The sequence below is a fragment of the Dendrobium catenatum genome, unplaced genomic scaffold (assembly GCF_001605985.2).
Source record: "Dendrobium catenatum unplaced genomic scaffold, ASM160598v2 fragScaff_scaffold_1313, whole genome shotgun sequence".
Lineage (NCBI taxonomy): Eukaryota > Viridiplantae > Streptophyta > Magnoliopsida > Asparagales > Orchidaceae > Dendrobium > Dendrobium catenatum.
The window spans coordinates 282,621-303,941 of NW_021319775.1; the positions used below are offsets into that span (position 1 = coordinate 282,621).

Genomic DNA, 21,321 nt, shown 5'->3' on the forward strand with positions numbered 1-21,321 from the left:
AATCGCAAACGACCAAAACTACAATAATTTTAGTTGATGAGGGGAACCTACTCGTTCTCCGAAGATTGCTAAGTTCACAAAAGGAAGCTTCATGCCAACACCACAACATTTTTCAAACTTGGTGTACCGTGTAGGGAAAATTCTGTCAAATGATCATCAACAGTTGCAGTTGTGAGAATGTTGTGTCTTTGACCATGGTCGAGAAACTTGAACTGCCCACTGTGGACCATCCCAAACCGTATGCATTATCATGGATTCAAAAGGAGAACGAATTTCGGGTAATGAAGCGTTGTCATGTTAACTTTTCTATCAAAACCTTTGCAGAGCAGGTGTGGTGTGATGTAGTGCCTATGGATGCTTGCCATCTCCTATTGGGCCGACCCTGGAAATTCGACAAAAAGACTATTCGTGATAGAGAAACGAACACCTACTCTTTCAAACATCAAAACAAGTAGATCGTATTAGTTCCCCTTTAAGGTCATTCATCAACCAAACATAACCAAAAACTATTAACACAATCACTTTTTTTTAGGCTCTCAGTGAAGCTAAGACTGGGCTCTTGTTAGTGATAATGCTTTCCAATGAAGCTAATTGTATTTATCCAGCTATGGTACAAGATATCTTTGATAAATACCAAGCCATCCCCACTAACATTCTTCCTTCTAGACTACCACATGAACGTCAAATACAACATGCCATTGAGTTCGTGCCCGAATCCGTCATTCATAATCACCCCGCTTACAGCTTCAACCAAATGAGCAAGACAAACTCAAACAACAAATTGAGGAACTTCTAAACAAATGTTTTGTGCGGCATAGCGTCAGTCCCTGTGCCGTTCCCACATTGTTGGTTCCAAAGAGGGATGGGACCTATAGAATGTGCATTGGCAGTATGGATGTCAATAAAATTATAGTAAAGTACAAGTTTCCTATCCCTCGCATTGATGATATCTTCGACCAGCTGCAAGGCACGACCATCTTCTCCAAGATGGACTTGCACAGTGGATACCATCAAATAAGCATGTGGCCGGGAGACGAATGGAAAACTATCTTCAAGACGCATGAAGGACTGTATGAATGGGTGGTCATGCCATTCGACCTGACCAACGCGCCGAGCACTTTTATACGACTGATGAACCATTATTTTACAACTCTTCCTTTATAAATTTGTGATCGGCTATTTTGATGATATTCTCATTTACAGTCGTGATCTCTAGGAACACCGCCAACATCTTCAGTGTATCCTCAACCTCTTCCGAGAACAGTAACTCTTCATTAATGTGGATAAATGACAATTTGATATTGCATAGATCTCCTTCCTAGGCTACAAGCTTTCAGCTGAAGGATTGAATGTGGATATAACCAAAATTGATGCAGTTCGTAGCTACCTAGTTCCACAATCTTTTACAGATATTTGAAAGTCTCATGGGTTGCCTTCATTCTACAGAAGATTAGTTCAAATTTTTAGCTCAATTGTTGACCCTATGACAAAAATTTTAAGAGTTGATCTGAATGGAACAAAGAAACACAAGCAAGTTTTGAATCTCTAAAATAACAATTATCTTCTGCTCCTACCCTGGTGCTGCCTGATTTCAATCAAGCCTTTGAGGTCGAGTGTGATGCATCAAACGTATGCATTGGGGCGGTGCTTACACAAGGTGGACATTCGGTTGCCTACTTCAGTGAAAAGTTGAGTGACGCTCGACGAAAATACTCCACCAACAACAAAGAGTTCTATGCCATAGTTCAGGCTTTACAACATTGGAATCACTACTTGTTGGCCAATGAATTTGTGTTTTTTTTTTCTAATCATGAAGCTCTTCACTTCCTCAGTTATCAAAAGAAACTGAAGGCATGGCATGCAAAGTGGTCTGAAATCTTATCAGCATTCCATTACGTCCTAAAACACAAAGCTGGCCATAGCAATCAGGTCGCCGACACCCTTAGTCGACGATACCTTCTCTTGCAGACATTACAAACTAAAATTATTGGATTTGAAATGCTCAAAAAACTCTATCCTAATGATGCATATTTTCAAGATATATGACATCAATGTCAAAATGGACCCTTCAATTTTTTTCACATAAAAGAGGGATATCTTTTTTTTTTTTCAATCAATGGCTCTGTATACCATATTGCTCTCTCAGACTAGCTCTCATATCCAAAAGCCATGCAGGAGGACTGTCCGGGAACTTTGGAAGAGATAAAATAGTGAGTTTGCTATCATAAACTTCTTCTAGCCTTCACTCAAAAAAAATGTGGAAAGGTATGTACAAAGCTTCACTACCTGTAAACAGGCAAAGACTTCAAGCACCAATGCCAGCCTTTATTCACCACTTCCACCCAGCCCACCTCGAATTGATATTAGTTTAGACTTCATCATTGGCTTGCCTCGCACCCAAAGAAACAAAGATTCCATTATGGTGGTAGTAGATCATTTTTTCAAAATGATTCATTTTGTCCCTAGCAATAAGACGTTGGACGCACATTGCTGACTTATTCTTCAAAGAAATAGTTCGCCTCCACGATATACCAAAAACTATAACATCTGATAGAGATATTAAATTCTTGAGTCATTTTTTGGAAAACCCTTTGGGGAAAATTAGGCACCCGGCTCCAATATAGCAATGCAGCACACCCCCAAACCGACGGGAAAACAGAGACTGTCAAGCGCAGTTTAGGCAATCTTTTGCATTGTTTTGTAGGGAAGAACACCAGATAATGGGACCTTATATTAGCCCAAATTGAGTTTAAATTTAACCAATCAACTAATCAAGCCACCAAATTAAGTCCCTTCGAAGTTGTGTATGGATACAATCCTATTACTTCTCTTGATTTGATTCAGGTTGTACAAAATGCTGTTTTTAGCACTGATGGTGAGCAATGTAGCATAGAGATCCAACAATTACATAAACAGTTCCAATAGTCAATAGCAAAACACAATAATAAGTGTCAAAGGCAAGCCAATAAATCACAACAACAGGTTGAGTTTAAGGAAGGATATCTTGTTTGGATTCAGTTACGGATAGAGCGCTTTGCTCGTGAAGCTTTTTCTAAACTAAAGCCTAAAGCTGATGGCCCTTTTCCCATTATCAAAAAAATTAATAATAATGCTTATCAAATCGACCTTCATGGTGACTACAATATATCAGCTACCTTCAATGTTGCAGATTTGATGCCTCATTATGACCTCAACGTCTCTACTACCCCAGGAGAATGACACTGGAATGTCTTTTGTTAGTTGTATGTGCGTTCCTTTGTTATGATAGTTTTGTATATCCTTTTATGTGGCTTTTTCTTTTGTCTCTTCTTTGATTATTTTCCCAGTTGTACCTATAAATGTATTAAGAAATAAAGGATGTGGACGAATGATTTTGGGATTTAGAATTCTTTGACTCTGTTTTTAGAGTTGTTATGTATCATGTAATATTACATGTGGTGGCAGCAACCCCGACCTTGAGGAAGTGATATTCGGCCTGGGATACAATCCGAGCAAGAGGATTGTTTCTTGTTTCAGTTGGTGGCGAGTTCCATGATCCAGTCACTGGGATGATGTCACATGTACATCACCCACTTTCATGAAGATTTATAAATATAATGTTCTACAATAACTATCATACATTTTGAATTTATATGTGTTTATGAATATTAGTTCTAGGAGACATCTTGCTTCTTTTTCATATATTTGAAGAAGAAATTATAGGCCTTGGCATGAAATCATCTTGTTGGTTGCTAGTACTACAGGAAAATCAATTATTTCAGGCGGCTTTTTTTGGCGGAAAATGATCTTTTTCCGGTAGTTTTGTAAATTTTTGGCGGCTTTCCGGCTACCCAGCAGGTGGCCTGCCCACGCTAGCTGCCCGCTCAGCCCGAGCTGAGCTGCCTGCTCAGTCTCCCGCCCTGCCCGCCGAGCTCCCGCCCTTCCCGCTGCCCGCCCGAGCTCCCGCCAAACCCTCGCTGTCCGGGAGTCCTGCCCGCCTGCTGCCCGGCTGCGCGACCTACCCTAGATTCGAACCGAGTACACTTGGTTGTGCTAAGTACCAACCATTATGCTAAGAGGGAAAATGTGTTATATTTCATATTATAATTTATTTAAATTATAACATATTAAAATTATGATTAAAAATTAATAAAAAATAAAATATTAAAGTTAATAATTAATTAAATATGTTATTTTATTAATTATTAATTATACTAAGTTATTAAATTAATAATTAATTAAAATAAATAGTAATTAATTAAATTAAATTAACAATTAATTAAAATAAACTAAAAGTATTAATTAATTAAATTAATAAATAAAAACCGCCAGAAAAGCTGGAAAAGCCGTCAGAAGAATCGCCGAAATTTTTTTCTGGAAAATTAGGCTGCCGGATTTCTGGAAAATTAGGCCACCGGATTTCTGGAAAATTAGGCCGCCGGAAAAATCCGCCGGTAATTGATGATAAAAGTGCAATTATATTATAGTATATATAATACATATAAATGCTTAAATAGGTAATGTGTGAATAGTTAAGAATGTCATTGAAGGATAATATAAAAAAGATGCATTTATAACCATTTTTTCATAGTGAAAAGCATCATTATATTACCTATATACTTTTATTTAACTTTGACTCAACAATAACAAATACAAGCGAGAGTGGACAATTATTAGCATCGATTCCAACAACTATTAGCATAGTACCTTTATGGTTTCAAAAAAAAAGTATCATCTAAGAATAATATGTCACAATCCAACCCAATATAACTCTTAGATAGAACGTGTCATATCATGTTGGATGGTGATAGACTGAATCCCAAGATCAAGTTTCAGATAATTTTTTTTATTTCTTTGAATCATTAATAGACAATAAGCTATTAAATTACTTTCATGAAACAAAAAATAACTCATCCACAAATTTAATTTTCATTTCTTTAAATTATATATATGTTGACCTCACTTTTAGTTGGGTCACTAATTTATCATCACCTGGTATATCATCACTTGATCTATATCACCCAATCTATCATCGCATGATTTATCATCACTTGAATCTATCCTCACCATACCTACAGTCGCTTGACCTATAGTCACTTGACATGCATTCACATCAACATCAATCAACCTAAACCTCAATCAGCCTAGACTAAAATCATCCTGAACAAATCAATAATCATAACCATCAATCCCAAACAATCAACTACTCTGCATTGTAGTCAACCGACCAAGTGCACTGCCTCCCTTAGTGCACTGACCTCATGGTTCCAATCACTACCCAGATCACCTCAATGGGTGTTTCATATATCAAAGACCTCACCACTAGCCCCTTCAACCACTAGTTGACCTATTTCATCCAGTTGGGGTAGCCTGACCCAATCTGATTGGTCAAACACCCTGTTAACCCCCAATTAAATGTCAAACCTCTTTTGAGCTTCATTAATAGGGTTGGTCACCTTGGCCCAGTCATCAGTCGACCTAGTCAACTGAGCCAAGGTTTGGTTAAGCCTAAGTCAACCTGGAACATTTCAATGCATATATCCAAATCAAACCCACTCAACCCTTCCACATTACTCAGTGGCATGCTCTAAACACACTTAACATCTCCATGAGTCAAACCTTAATTGGTTTGACTTGGCCAACCCATCAAGACTAGTCAAATTTAAATATTTGGTTAACCCTTCATGCCAAACTATACTCCATCTTTCCAAACCACTTTAAATTATTCCCAACAGCAAGAAAACCTCTCCTAAGACCAATCCTAGTCAGCTTGAACTTTGTTGATTAGTCAAACTAGCCATATAAAAATGTGGTTAGATGATCAAATCGCCAAAGACCTCTATATTTCCTCCATGGAAACTCATCCAATCCATTTAAATTTACTCGAGAAGTTTCTTAAACACACTCCAAAGCCATATCAATCCCTGGTTTAGCCAAACCAAGCCCATGTGGTCCCCCTCAGTGTGAAAGAACACAAGGTCACCCTCAAACTTTCCATGCGACTTCTTTATCCAGAAAATGTCCCCTAACAAATGAAAGTTCGTTGGGGATGTTAAGCCCTATAGAACTGGCCCAAGCTAACCAAGAGAGAGGTGAATTGGAAAACTATAAAATCAAAGATAAAACTCCAACCAAAATCCCCACAAATAAAGTGCGGAAATTAAAATAAATGCCGAAGCGATAATAAGAAAAGAACACACCGGATTTATAGTGGTTCGGTCAAACCTTTACCTACGTCCACTCCTTGGAGGCACCCTCCAAGTATTGCACTAAAATCGTGACTCTCCTTTAGCCCCCACATCTAGGCGGAGAAGCCCTTACAAAATCACTTCCTCCTTCTCTGGTGCGGCCGGAGGTCGAAGAGTCCTTTGAGCACAAAGATATTTCTTCTTTGTGAACTTACCTCGAGACAAGCCTTTGAATCCAATCGGTACTAAGGTTGTGAGTTCGCCGAGAGCAAACCGTGTGCATCCCCGCCACACTCCCTTGAGTTGCCTCCCCCTCACAGGATCTTCTCCCTCTCAAATCTCCACACGTTTTCTCTCTCCTTTCAAGCTTCTATTCAAGTTTTCCCCACAAGAGCGAAGCTTACAATGGGCTGACCAAAAGACACTTAAGGAGTGCTTGCCATAAGCTTAACTGAAAGCTCTAGAAATACGAGCTCATGAATTGTAGTTGCCGCGACATTATAGTCGCTGGCCGATTGTTCACAATATGAGGAAATCGTCCTGCAGATATGCCCCTGAAATAAAGCTCGGACCGATGTCTAATCGTCGCCGGACGATCTTTTCGATCGCCTGGATAGAAATCTCATTAATTACTTTCCAACAACTGCATGAGAATTTTGGAAAAATTGACCTGGATCGCCAGGACGATATTTTATAGTCCAGGCCGATATACCAGGACGATATCCTAAAATATAGTTTCCTAAGTAGATTAGGCGGGAGATTCTTATGAATTTGAGGCGATGTCCTGCCACTACAAAAGTCCGGACGATGTGTTTTTGCATAAAAACGACTGCTTTAATGAGGATGTCTTATTAGAGTTTCTACATTTGTAGATCGTCCAGGCCGATATAAATATCGTCCCGATGATAATTACTAAATAAAAAACTTTAGGGTCCCCGTTAGAAACTCTGTCCAAGTTACAAAGTAGCAGGACCCACACCAAATACAAGAGACTCAAGAAAGGAAAAATGTACAAACTGACTCAGACCTAGTCTACCCAATCTTGAGCTGATTCTAAATGGCAGTCTGATCGTGTGAACCTGAAATGTTAGTAGAAAGCAGTCATAAAGAAAAAGAATGTTTGCTATCATCAAAATCAAAAGCCATAGATCCGCAACAACAAACTTTTCCACATAGAAATCATCTAAGACATTTACTTAATGAATCTTAGCCAATGAATTAATTTGGAGAGTTTGGAATAAGGCAAACCATCATTTTGAACTTCATTCTTGCTCCAATCCATCTCCAGAGTTCAATTCTTTCCATTTTTGCTCTCCAAGAACTCATGCATACTTTCCAAGCATTTCCTCATTATTTGAAGCTTACCGGTGATGAGCTTGATATCCCACCGAGCTATCCATCCATCCAAGCATTCCAAGCTCTCAACTCATTGCTTCTCCAACTTCAACTTCTTTAAGGAAGTTTTTCCTGCTGATCCAAGGAATACAAGTGAGGAGGTTCATTATATCGACGTAAAATCAAAAACCTAAGTCTATATCTAGTTTTTAAAACAACTTCTTAAAATTCTTATATGAAGTGATTAAACTTCATGCAATGAATTTATAAATACATAAAAATTTTAAATCTAAAAGTTCATAACATTCTAACCTTTAAGTATTAAGTTTGAACCCACTTCTATTTTGCTTCTTTTCCTTAGCTAGAGGAAGAAGATGAAATCTTAGGCACACAATTTCTTTTATCAAAATGTATTCGCTGCATAAAAAAAATTGCCCCCCCCCTCCCCTCGCGCTTCCTTACCACGATTTGCATGAGGCGGCTTAGACCGTTCAATCGGCCCAAACAAGATCGGTGGTCTACACTACATGAAATTCACTCAATACCGACAGTATTTTCGGCAGTCAAATCACTGCCGAGAATTCCAGCAATTTGACCCAAAAAAAAACTTACTAATACCAACATTTTAACCGCATCAATTTTTGGCGGTCAATTGACCGCCGAAAAAGCTAGCATTAATTTCTAATTATGACGCGCTTACCGGTGGTCATGGTTCCCATTTTAAGTGCCAATGTTCCAGCGGCTTTAATCGTCGTAAATGTCATTAGTTTCTCTCGAATGTCCCAACCAACCTTCCCCTTCTTCTCATTTTAATGCCTTACTTCATTCGTTCGTCAAGAGATAGCGAGAAAGTCCAATATGCCTTCTGCCCTAGCGTAGCCGACTCTGGCCATCCGCCCTAGCCTAGCCAAAGCCGGCTTTCCTCCCTATCCTAGTCAACCTTGGCCTTCATCTCCATCTCCGCCGAAGGTTTTGGCTGTAATCGCAGACGATTTTCCTGCGGTCTTCTTGGTGATAAATTCTGACGGTTTCGTTGCAAATTTTTTGCCAGGTATTTCCAACAAGTATAGCCGTCGAAAGACCATCAGAAAAAGATTGTCGGGGTTAATTTCCTACACGGTTTATTCTGGTGGTTCTCCAACCACTAGAAAACTGTCGAAAATTTCAAAACCTGCTGGTAATTTGGAACCATCCACCAAAAATTTTTGTCGATAATAGACGATTTTCCTGTAGTGCTAGAGGTGAGATGACTCATTTAAGTGAGTCCCAATCAACCGTTGCTATCACATCAAACCTCAAATAAGCTTCCGCCATGTGTAAAGGACTACCAAGCCATTAAAAGCTGGGTTAAAATCAAATACTAAATGTATATTATTGCTAGAACTTAAAAAAATTTCTCATAATTTATTTCTTCGCCATTTTTCGCATATAATACCTTGTTGGAACCAGAATGATGAACTCTTTAAAATAAAATTCAAATTAGAGCTTGAATCACCATGTTTGGGATTAATCTACATTTAAGCTTAAATCATTTTTTTATTAATACTCCTTAACCATCTGTTTGATCAAGCTGGAATTTGAATGGAATGAATTACAGGGTGTTTACTACATCCATGAATTTTTTCTAGCCTATTTGAGATCATTTTGGCTCATAATCAATTTTGCGAGAATTTAAGTCATGATTTGACCCTGATTTTCAAAGTTTTGTTATAAATTCATTTTTTTATCCAATCTCTGCATGCTAGGGCTCTATAGATTCAGTGTGATGGACACTTCGATTTAAAAATAAGTTTGAAATTAGATCATGCATAGTTTGATAGTAAATAGCCTTTAATTGCCTATGGATTTTTGTGTATTGCTCTCCAAATAGGCATGATCTTAAGCACAAATTTGGAGAGGGAGTACTTGAGGATGCTCCCTATATCCTCCAATGTTCTTTACCCTATTTGATGCATATCTTTTCTTGCAGTTGAAACCCTAAAACACTATGTGACCTATAACTTTGATAATTCACTGCATTCAATTCTTATGGTACTAGGATAGTAAATTGACGTGGTTTGTTTGTATTTTTGTAAGGGTTATACACATTGATTTTCAAATCCATTTGAACATTGAGACACCAAAAAAAATAATTAAGGAATGTGTCTAGTCAACTTTAAAAAATCCTAGAAAATTCTATACACATCCATTAGGAGTGAAACTCAAACCCAATAAACTTAGTGACATGATACATTCTAGACATAAATTTGACATTAATTTAAATCATGTAATCCCTTAATCAAGCATATATAAAATAAATCCTTATTTAAGGGCTAATTTTAGTAAAAAAATGTAATAAATAATCTAAAATTCATAAAAATACAAATAAACCTTCAATCAACTCTTAGTCAGTCAGGCCTAGAATTAGAGAAAATTCAAATCTCATTCCAATTTTAATTAACATATAATTAATTTTTAATTAAATAATAATCAAATAAAATCATAAAAATTTAAATACTAATCAAATTAACTTCAAATTTCTCTCCGCTCGCCTCCCTCACTCCCTCAATCATGGCTTGTTGTTGAAGGAAATGAGGAAGGGGAGACCTGATTTAGAAATATCTCCAAGCTTCCATAAGCCTCCAAATTTTTTAGTCATGTCAAAATTGATTTAGAAACATCTCCAAAGCTTGGGAATCGATTTCCCCTCTCCATGATGAGTCCATAACACTCTACCAAAGTTTGGGAACTCTTTCAAACACACTTCTCTTCATGTGTGATATTTCGAGCCTCCCCAAGACTTTGAATATTCCATTACATAAATTATCGAACCTTAGGGCCAAAATCCTAAGTTTCCTCCTTCATTTGTTGAGACATAAAGTTAGCAAATAAATATTTCCCCTTTTCGTGTATTATACTTTAGAACACCTCAATGCTCTAAACACTTCATTGTATGAATCATATAATCTTATGATCAAAATCATAGATTCATTCAACCTCATGTGTTGAAACACAAAATCTACAGATAAAAAATCAACAGACACTCATCTATCTTCCCCTCTCATGCATGAATGATTTGGAGCACCCCAGCACTTAAGTATTTCATTGCATGAACCCAATAACCTTAAGGATTAAAATTCTAGGCTCATTTGACTCCATTTGTTCACACAAAATCAAAAACCAATCATTTCTTCTACTCTTATGTATGATAATTTGAATCCTCCAAAGGTTCCAAACAACATCATTACATGAGTCTTTGTATTTTAGAAATAAATCCTCATTCAACTTTCCTTTATTTGTTGAGATGCAAAATCAACAAACATTCATTTATCTCTCTTTGAACATCAAATGTTCAAAGAGTGTTCATGAGCTTACAACCTCCAAGTTGCGCATCATTCCCCCGATTTACCTAACACAAATTTGGAAAATATCAAGTTTCATTAAACACAAAATTCGATGAATCACTCTTCAACCTACAACCCTTAAGTTGCACATCACTTCCTGCATATACCTAATATATGAGTTTGGTAAATGATCGTGTATTATTGAATACAAAGTTCAATGATTTTTCCTCCCATATGCAACCCACAAGTTATATATTCATTTCTCTCTTTCTACAACTTAAATGTTAGAGGAAAATCTTTTCATTCTTTTAACCTAAATTAGGATAGTGTACATCTTTCTTTAAATATTAAATGTTAAAAAAACATTCAAGAATTTACAACTCCTAAGTTGCATTTTCTTCATTTCTTTCCTTCAACCCAAGCTCGAAGAATGAAGTCCCTTTTTTGAGAACCTAAAGTTTCAAAGAAATTCATGGTGGCTTGTAGTCTAAATCTACATGTCTCCTCCTTACATTTGTCCAACACAAATTGGGTAGATAATCACCCCTATTTGAACACCAAATGTTCAAAGAGCTTCCTCCAACTTGCAACCTCTAATTTGCATTTTCTTCATCATCTCCTACAAGCTAATATTGTAGGAAAACATTCAAATTTTCCTTCATTTGCCTAACAAATTTGGCAAATGAATAAATTCTTTTGAATACCAAATGTTCAAAGAATATTCATGAATTTGCAACTTTCAAGTTGTATTTTCTCCTCCTCTCATTTTTCCAATGAGTTGGAAGAATGATTCCTCCTCTTTGAACATCAAAAGTTCAAAGTCCCCTCCTCAATTTGCAATCTACAAGTTGCACTTTGCTTTTTTACTCCTACAACTCAAGAGTTGTAGGGAACGTCTTCATTCTTGAATGAATGAACATATTTCTTTAAACATCACAAAGTTCAAAGAAATTTCATGTGATTTGTAATCCACACTTATTCTACCTAATCTAACTTATGTTGATGATTACATCTCATTGAAGAGAAAATGTAATGATCCATTCTTAGTTTGCATACCTCCAAGTTGCATACTATAAATCTCTATCATACAACTTAAAAGTTGTAGGAAATCCCGCCTCATTTACATAACTCAAGTTAGGTAACTGAACATCTCCCCTTGAATATCTAAAAGTTCAAGGAAAAAACCTTGTGATTTGAAATTCAAATTCATATATCACCTTCATTCTCCCAACCCAAGTTGGAAGAATGAACCCTCTTCTTCGGACATCTAAAAGTTCAAAGGAAATTCATCATGACTTGCAACCTATATCTACATGTCATCCTTTCTTGTTTTCCTTACCAAATTAGGCAAATCATTTTGCATTATTGAACACAAATCCAAAAGCTAAGGAGAATCCTATAACATCTAGCCCAAAAGTTACATATTGGACATATCACTCTTAGACCCAAACTCTAAGTGTCATTTCACTCAACATAACATCGACTCATGACATTTAAAATACATAACTTTTAGATGTCCCGTATGAGTCACTCTCTATTGAAATTCATCTTATCAAATTAGGTGAATTTCACAAAGTCATAAGCAGAACTCTGAGGCATGCTCTTCTTACACAATTAGGTGAGAATTCATCTCTTATCCAAACACTAAGAGAACTTTAAAATTTCTTAAAAATCACATGCATTGAGACCATATTTTATGGTTTTAAAAAGCGTTTATGTATGTTTAGCTAGTAAATATTTTGACATAGAGCAATAAATCTAGAGGTCGGGATGACTATGCCTCAAGTGAGTTGTAGTTTATAAATCCATTTGCACTCCGTTAGACTTAGGTTCGAGAAACTAGCCCGCATTAGTCCTCACTTTAACTCTAAGATATAAGGTAGATGTTGAGTTCAATCACTTCATAAGCCGCAATATTCTAAATTAAAATGATAACTTAAATAAAATTTGATTCTAAAATTTAGAATCAAACATATGATAATCTAAGCAACTCTAAACTTTCTCAAAATCAAGTGTTCCTACTTCCCTCCTTTGGCTCTCATTCCAAATATCTAATTAAAGTTGATCCATTCATCTTTGAAATTTCTAAAGAGAAAATCTATAATCAAGAGTTTCATAAATTTCAAAATGAAGATCATTAGCAAATATTTTGATAATTTTTAAAAGAAAGAAAAGTACTAGTGTAATCAAAAATATTCTCAAGTACCAAATGCTTGAGATATAATTAATCTTAAGGGTTCACCCCTATAGGCATTTATATTTCAAAATAAAATAAACCTCATTTAATCAAATATTATATGTGAAAAAAAAAATCTCTATTTAAAATTCAAATTGTAAATTTTATTATTAAATCCACTGCAAAATAATATTGTTGTCCTTTGGAATAATAAATTATTCTCTATGTCGTGCTCGATCACAAAATATGCAATCCGTTGAGGATGATAAAACTTCTCCAACGCCAATTAGTCTAATGTTTATCTTTCAACAAAATTTTAGGCTATTCTCCTGGTATGTTAAGGTAGTTAGGTTAAGCTACCATCACCTCTAAAGGGAAAATTATTATGGCCATCTTCATTAATCTCACCATCCTTTCAGCATCGCCTCATCCATCCTCCCAAGATGGACAAATCATATTTTGTTGCTAAATCAAGGATACATAATACCCTATTTGTCTCATATTAATGTCTTCTAAAAGCCAAAGGAATGCAACTACTGAAGTTATTTTGATTAGAATAAATTCAATTATTTTATCATTTATGGCTTTCCACATTAAAACGAAATCATGTTTCCACACCTAATTACAAGTGCCATCATTCGAAGCTAAGACAATCAAAGATTTCTTTTGGGTAACTTTCTTATTACTTTATAAAGCGATTTTCTAGTACAAAAAGTTATTTAACTAGAAATTTTTATATTAGAAAACTGTTTTAAAAAACAATAAGAAAGTCATCCCAAACAAAACCTAAATATGTATCAAAGTTATATTTGGCTTTTAGCATGCAACAATTCATTAATTCTCCCCTTTCAATATCAGTATGGATGACTGGACCGATAGTATATAAGTGCCAAATAACAGCATGACATTTCTTACCTTTAACACAAAGACTTGGAGTAGTGTCATCTTGAAATTTTCATTTATAAGTTCATTTGCTTTTTGAACCAAAAAAATTTGTAATAGAAATATATTTTTAAAAATAATAAAAAAAAAAAAATCATCCCAAACGATGCCTAAATATATATCACTTTTATATTTGACTTTTAGCATGCAACAATTCATTAATTCTCCCCTTTCCAATATCATGACTGGACCGATAGTAGATAAGTGTCAATTATCAGCATGACATTTCTTACCCTTAACACAAAGATTTGGGATAGCAGCATCTTGATATTTTCATTTATAAGCCCATTTGCTTACACCCATCTAATTCATGATTGATTTACTGATTTTTAACATTTACGCTCCCAATCTATCAGTGGCAATATATGGCTTCTGTAGGCTATCTTTAGTTTATGTTTACCATAGAAAGCAATCCAAACAAGGCCTGTCCCTATCGATTGGGGTCGGAAGGACACCACGAGTGATGAGAGTTCTTAATGGACTACTGCTATCAGAACATACCAGAGCATAATTAGTAAGTTTCCAGCAGACATCATCTTCATTGTGAGAGGCAGATTTGCTGGATGAGGGAGGGGCCAAAGATAAATCTTGTCCAAGGAAGCTAGGTGCAGAAGCTTCCAAGCATCCATCCTACAGGAAAAATCATAAGGTAAGTCTAAGATTTAAACTATTTCTTTGATGCAAAGGAATTTGAGAAGATTTTTAAACACTGCAGTTTGAGAATAGAAGATTTTTAAACACTGCAGTTTGAGAATAGAAGGGATGGCACTGCTGGAAGGATTTACTTCTAATAGTCTGATTTGAATTCCTTTAGCACTGCTGGAAGTATTTACTCCTAAAGAAACCACGTGCAAAATGTTCATGTTCTTAGGAGTGGTGGTGTCACGGACAACATTGGAAAATAACTCGGAAGTTTTTTTGTGCATCACCCTGGCAGTAGCCAGATATTGTAACAAACTGCCTTACCGCCCATCAACTCTCTCTCCCAGTGCGGCCGACCAGCCAATCCGACATTTGCTTCAGAAATTCCCAACTATTCTCGAGACATTGTTTGGACACGTTATCTTAAGCGCACCAGCAGCATGATAGAACGAACGCCTCAATCCGAGATCTTAATGTCATTTGGAAACTATATCCGCCATAAATAGACGACCTATTGTGAATACTCATTTAGCAGTGCTACCTGAATACAGATATAAACAAAACAAAACAAAAAAACTTCTGAATTTGTTTTTACATCGCACAATGGTATTTGCTAGATATTAAAAACACATACAGAGCCATATTAATGTCACCAAAATGGCCATCAACACAATTTTATTCGTGCATTAAATAAAACGGATGTGCATGCAGAGACGCAAACTCCTCGCATAAGAACCCCGATGCACAAGGAAATATAGCTACTGGATATGAAAGCGACAAGGACCCTTCCTAAGCAACTCCTAGCATGGCCTGATAACTATGTCGAAATGCCTGGGAAGCACTTCCTATCTAAAGCCTGCCATTTTGGTGGACAATCTTGCTCCAGTTTACAATACGCCCGATGGTCTTGTTTCATGAAACAAGATAGAATCTAGAATTCTGATCTTTACCTATATTTCCATTTTCACAAGGGCATTCGATGGTGGCTCCATCATGGTTGGCAGATACTGCAACCAATCTTTCGCACAGAAAAGGGCCTCAACAATATCTGGGCGCAAGGAGCTCCTGTACTCATCAAGAACCCGACTTCCAGTTCCTGCGCCAAATAAAGAGCCACCAGCACCACTAACCATGGACATTGGAATGGCCAAGACATCACGTGCCATTTTGGACAGTGTAGGATACTTCATATTATTAAGCTTCCACCAGTTTAGGATGTCGAACTCCTGAATTCTTGGAACTAGAGATTCTTCTAGATACTGATCCAGCTCCGACTTTGTACTCTGGGTAGTTGATATTTCAGATATATAAATGTCGAAGTCATGAAGTCCATCCACGACTGAAAGTGGAGTGGTCAGAGAATTCCCCTCATTTCCATTCATGCTAGCATTGGCTTCTCCCAACTCCACATAAGCTGGAGTCAGCGGAAGAGGCTGTGCAACATACTCGACATAGAGGTCATGAATGCTGTCATTGACCACCTTGACATACCTAGCAGCATCTTCCCCATAGATTTTTGAGAAGCTGAACTCAACAAGCTTCAACTTGAACCGAGGGTCCATAACTACTGCTACTGCCAGGACAAGGCTGCAATCTCTCCAATATTTGTCAAACTTCTCATGCATGTCTTTTGCAACACTACTTACTACAGCATCATCGCAAGCTACAGCATGAGCCAACTCAAGCTGGATCTTCCATGCTTCATGGAAGAATATGTTTGAAGTTGGATCGGGTGCAGCCAAGATAATACTTGCAGAGTCAAAAAGAAGCTTTAGGTAAGAGCAAACTACTTCAACCTTTTTCCAGTCATCAGGTGATGGTGCTTCATTATAATTATCATCACAGGTCTCCAGCACAGTAAATGCTTGTTTGTATTCCAGAGCTGCCAAAAGCATGTGGTACGTTGTGTTCCACTGCGTTGTAATATCAAGGCTGAGGCTCTTTGTGCTTGGGATCTCAAGCTGAAGAGAAATTTCAGCAAACTTTTCCTCACGCATTGGAGAGGCTTTGACAAACTTCACACTTTCACGGATGTTGTAGACTATCCCATGAATAGAAGCTATGACATCCTGAGCAACTACGTTGAGGATATTGGCGTAGCAACGCACAACAAATAGCTGCCCTTTAAGCATGAGTGTGTTCTTGTTGGAAAGATGATCTCTGAGATTTGCACTGTATATGTCATGCGAGGAGCAATTATTGTCCAAAGTAATAGTGAACAACTTGTCCTTCAAGTTCCATTCTGAAAGGCTAATACCAATTACTTCACTCAATGCATTTTCAGAATGTGGAGAAGATACCATCATGAAGTTTAGCATTCTTTTATGCAACTTCCAATCACTGTCAATGAACTGTCCATTAAGGCAAACATATCCAAGAGTCTGACTGGTCGTCCACAACTCTATAGTAAGGCTAATCCTTCCAAGCATAGTCCCAAATACTTGCAAGAGATAATGTCTTTCTTTCTGATAAACTGCCATGATTTCTGCTTCAATGGCTTCACAAGTTAGCATCTTGAAGCGTGGCTGAAGACTTTGAGCAAAGGCCACAAAAGACAGGTGCTCAACCATGTGGAGAGGAAGCTCGTGGAGAATGATCATCTTTGCAAGATTTTCATTGCAAATGTCCTGATCAAATTGGGCATTCAGATAACTAGATGTTCTATAGCGCCTTTTAGGAGGATCTGGGCTTTCCCCATCAGTCTTTAAGCCTGAAGTGAGTGCGAGCTGTTTCCTGTCCTGCGACTTAATTTTAGGACAAGATCCGAGTGCAATATGCCTTTTGAGATGGCTTGTTCCAGCAATCTTTGAACCAGTGCTGTACGCAAAGGTTTGCTTGCAAAGTTTACAGCAAGCCCTTGTACATCCTCCAGCCACAGCTTCAACGGTGAAGTGCTCCCATACCATTGACTTTCTTTTCCTGCGCCTTGTGGGCTGTGGCGTTGTTTCTATTTCTGCATTTAGCTGCTGTTCTTCAGTGTCGCTGGCTCCACCCATATTCTATGAAGAACAAATAGTTGCACAAGCTGAAGAGAATATCAGAATTAAAAACATTACCATCACATATCATGAACTCAAAAGGTTATCTCCCTTGCCTGTAGCTAATAAACTATGCTTGGGATGAAAATTGGAAGATAAATTAACTTTTTAGCTGTCCATACTGCCACACGAAAAAATGATAACAAGTGTAAAACAAAGCAAATAAAATAGAGAGAAGTAGAAGTATTATGTATCTACCTTAGGAATATTTTGAATGCCGAGTAAGTCAAATATAGAGGTTTTAAAAATTGAGATATGATTGGAAGAAAAATAAATATGAGATAATTTGTAGAGAAATTTGTAATCTGAATTAGCTCAAATTCATAGAATTCGGAATAAATTGCATCATATGTGACCTTGAACACACCCTTGAAGCTCTGCATGCACGCAACCATTGCACACCCTAAATACACGTAACCATTGGGAATGCTCTGCTCACACGCAAAACAACCAGGCCTTCTACTCGCATCATAACCACGAAAAACCTCTGCCAACCCCTCCGCACAGTGACCTCCACGCAACTCCCTGCATGAAAAAAAAAACATTTCTGCCCGAATCAGATTTTGCACACCTCCCTATGTCAAAGACATCCTAATGCGACCTCCCTGCATGAATCTATACCATCCCTCTCATGCCCTACGTACATTTTTTTGTTTTCAAATTATTTTTTATTAGTTTCGACAAAAAAACAAGAAAGTGATCTCCTGAATTCCAACTACACTTAGTTTACCTTAACCACATCTAAAACTCTTAGAATTTTTATTGGAAAATACTCAATTACATGCTCGGTACCGCTCGGTATCTTTCCATACAAATAATTTACGAACTTTAAAAACAAGCAGAATTTCAAAATTACTCTTACAATAAAATTTTGTTCCAGGGGAGCTGCCCCCACAAACCCTCGCAAGGGCACTGCCCCTTGACCCCGCGACCTGACCGGGCAGGTCGAACCCTGCCAGGGGGCAGCACCCCCTTGGACCCCCGACAGACCGGTATATTGTTGTATTCATGTTGTCCTATTATTGATTTTCTATGTTGATTATTTAATATTTCTATAAACTATTAGCATGACTAGTGGCACAAGAAGAAAAGATCCTGCATGGAAATATGGAACTGAAGTTGAAGTGTCGCGAAAGTGCAAAGAAGGGATATGTTTACATAAAATGTAATTTATGTGAGAAACGCATAACTGGTGGCGTCAAGAGGTTGAAGGATCATCTAGCTTGCACTCATGTCAATGTGGGACCATGTGCAAAAGTACCTGATGAGGTGAAAAATGAATGTACATATTATTTAAAAAAGTTTGCCACCACAAAGGAGGTCACACAAAGAAATATGGAAGAGATGATAGGAAACTCTTCTTACTATGGATCATAGTATGAAGGTTCCAGTACTGGAAGCCATCTAATTTCTTCTAACCGAGGCAGTCAGGGGCCCATGGATAGATTTATGATAAATATTGATAACAAGGAAAACATAAATACTCGGGATATTCAGCCTCCTACAGCTACAAAAGAACTCAGGAACAGAGTTTGTTTGGATATCGCCAGATTTATCTATGAAAATGGGATTCCATTTAATGTTGTTAGGAGTCCATCATGGATCAATATGTTACGATCTGTTGGAAGCTATGGAAGAGGACTACAACTTCCAAGCATGTATAAGCTGAGGACTTAGATGCTGAATGAGGAGGTTAAGACAATTTCAAAAATGGTGGATGATGTTAAGAAGACTTGAATTGAGACATGAGTGATAATAATATCAGATGTTTGGTCAGATATTCGACATAGAAGTATTATTAATTTCTTGGTCAACAACCCATATGGAACAGTTTTTTCTCAAATCAGTAGATGCTTCAAGCTTTGTAAATGATGCACAATTATTGTTTGAAATGTTGGATGAAATTGTGGAGAAAGTGGGAGATGCCTTAGTAGTACAGGTTGTTACTGATAATGCAAGTGCATACAAAGCTGCAGGGAGAATGTTAATGGAGAAGAGGCCTCACCGTTACTGGACTCCTTGTGCTGCACATTGTATTGACTTGATGCTTGAGATGTTGTGACAGTTGCCTCAACATAAATCAGCCATATTGAATGTCAAATTCGTTAGTAAGTTTATATACAATCATTCTTGGGTACTCAGCTTGATGAGAAAATTCACTGACAAGGAAATTATTAGACCTGTTGTTACAAGATTTGCTACTACATATTTAACATTGCATAGATTCAAGGAGTTAAGACAACATTTGGAATCAATGTTTGCTTCTGAAGAGTGGAATAAAAGTTCATGGGCCAAAAAAAAGAATGAAAACAGGTTAAAAAGACTGTTATGAAAGACGATTCATTTTGGTGCAGTACAAATTATGCTTTGAAGACAACAGGACCATTAGTAAAGGTGCTTAGAATGATTGATGGTGAGAGGGCCCCGGCTATGGGATTTATTTATGAAGCAATGAATAGGGCTAAATAAGATATTGCAAAAGAATTGGGAGGTCAAGAAAGTGCCTACAAAGAAATATGGGATATTATAGATAAAAAGTGAGATTGACAATTACACCAACACTTATATGCTGCTGCGTACTATTTAGACCCCCAATTTCATTATGATAAGGATTTTCATGTTGACAAAGAGGTGAAAACTGATTTGTATGCATGTATGGACAGACTCATTTCTGAAGAAGACTACCTCAAAATGAATGATCAACTTGAGAATTTTCATTTGAAAAATGGAATGTTTGAATTTAGAGCAGCACAAGCATGCTACAAAACACGATCTTCTGGTATGTTTATAGTTTGTGTATTTATAATTTTAATGTTAATATTTATATTCAAGTCTTCTACTTCAACCAATATTCATAAAATACTATATTTGTCTTCATGTAGAACGTTGGTAGGCTCAGTTTGGAGATGATGCTCCTGAATTGAAAGCTTTTGCAGTTAAAGTTCTTAGCCTAACGTGTTCGGCTTCTGCATGCAAGCGTAATTGGAGCATCTTCAATCAAATTCATACAAAGAGAATAAATCGATTGGCGGCAGATCGAATGAACATACTAGTTTATGTTATGTTTAACAAAAAACTAAAAGATAGACATCTCAAATTGCTGAATCAAGAAAATATTGAGAATAAAATTGACCCTTTGCTTGTTGATGAGTGAGTTACAATCTGATGATGAATGGGTTACTCCTAAGAATGCTGATGTTTCTGAAGTTGAAGCAGAAAGAAACTCATGTCAATGAAGAAGACAATGAAACAACTACCCAAGTATATAAAAGAAAGAAACAAAGTAAGATTGGAGCTTAAAAAAAAATTCAAATGTATTTGTTAAATATAATGAATTATTTTATATGCTACTATTATTTCATTTTAGAGCTAATGAAATATTAACTGATATAGGAGATAAAAAAAAAATATTATAGATGAAGAAAAGTTTGAGGATGACTTTGACATTAATTATGAAGATTCTTCTAAGAAAATCAAAGTGATGATGAGCCAGCTTTGGGTCTTGATCCTAAGGAGAATTTTTATTTTTAAGTGAGTTTATTTTAAATCTTGTATTCCACTAATATTATCCTAAAACAAATCTTCAAATTAATAGTTGACATAATATTCTGTTATTTTTTGTCATTATTTATAATTTTAAATTAACTTATTTTAATCTTTTTGAGGCTTACGCCTCGCCTTGCTTAGAAAAAACGCCT

General features: G+C 36.7%; 1 protein-coding gene across 3 annotated transcripts in view; it reads right to left on the minus strand.

The window, feature by feature from the left end:
• Nucleotides 1-14,190: 14,190 nt before the first annotated feature.
• LOC110092662 (zinc finger BED domain-containing protein RICESLEEPER 2) overlaps nucleotides 14,191-21,321 on the minus strand; it is a 24,871-nt gene continuing 17,740 nt past the window's right edge. The window contains exons 2-4 of one of the 3 annotated variants that reach the window (XR_003702398.1): nucleotides 15,181-17,610; nucleotides 14,729-15,096; nucleotides 14,191-14,573 (exon numbers count right to left, since the gene is read on the minus strand). Coding sequence is in view for 2 of the 3 variants with exons in the window: in XM_028699503.1 (XP_028555336.1) it covers nucleotides 15,536-17,581 (2,046 nt within the window). In the remaining variant the exon portion in view is untranslated. Of the gene's footprint in view, nucleotides 14,574-14,728; nucleotides 15,097-15,139; nucleotides 17,611-17,979; nucleotides 18,149-21,321 lie in introns of those variants that run through there. The other 2 variants (XM_028699503.1, XM_028699504.1) reach the window with 2 other exon arrangements.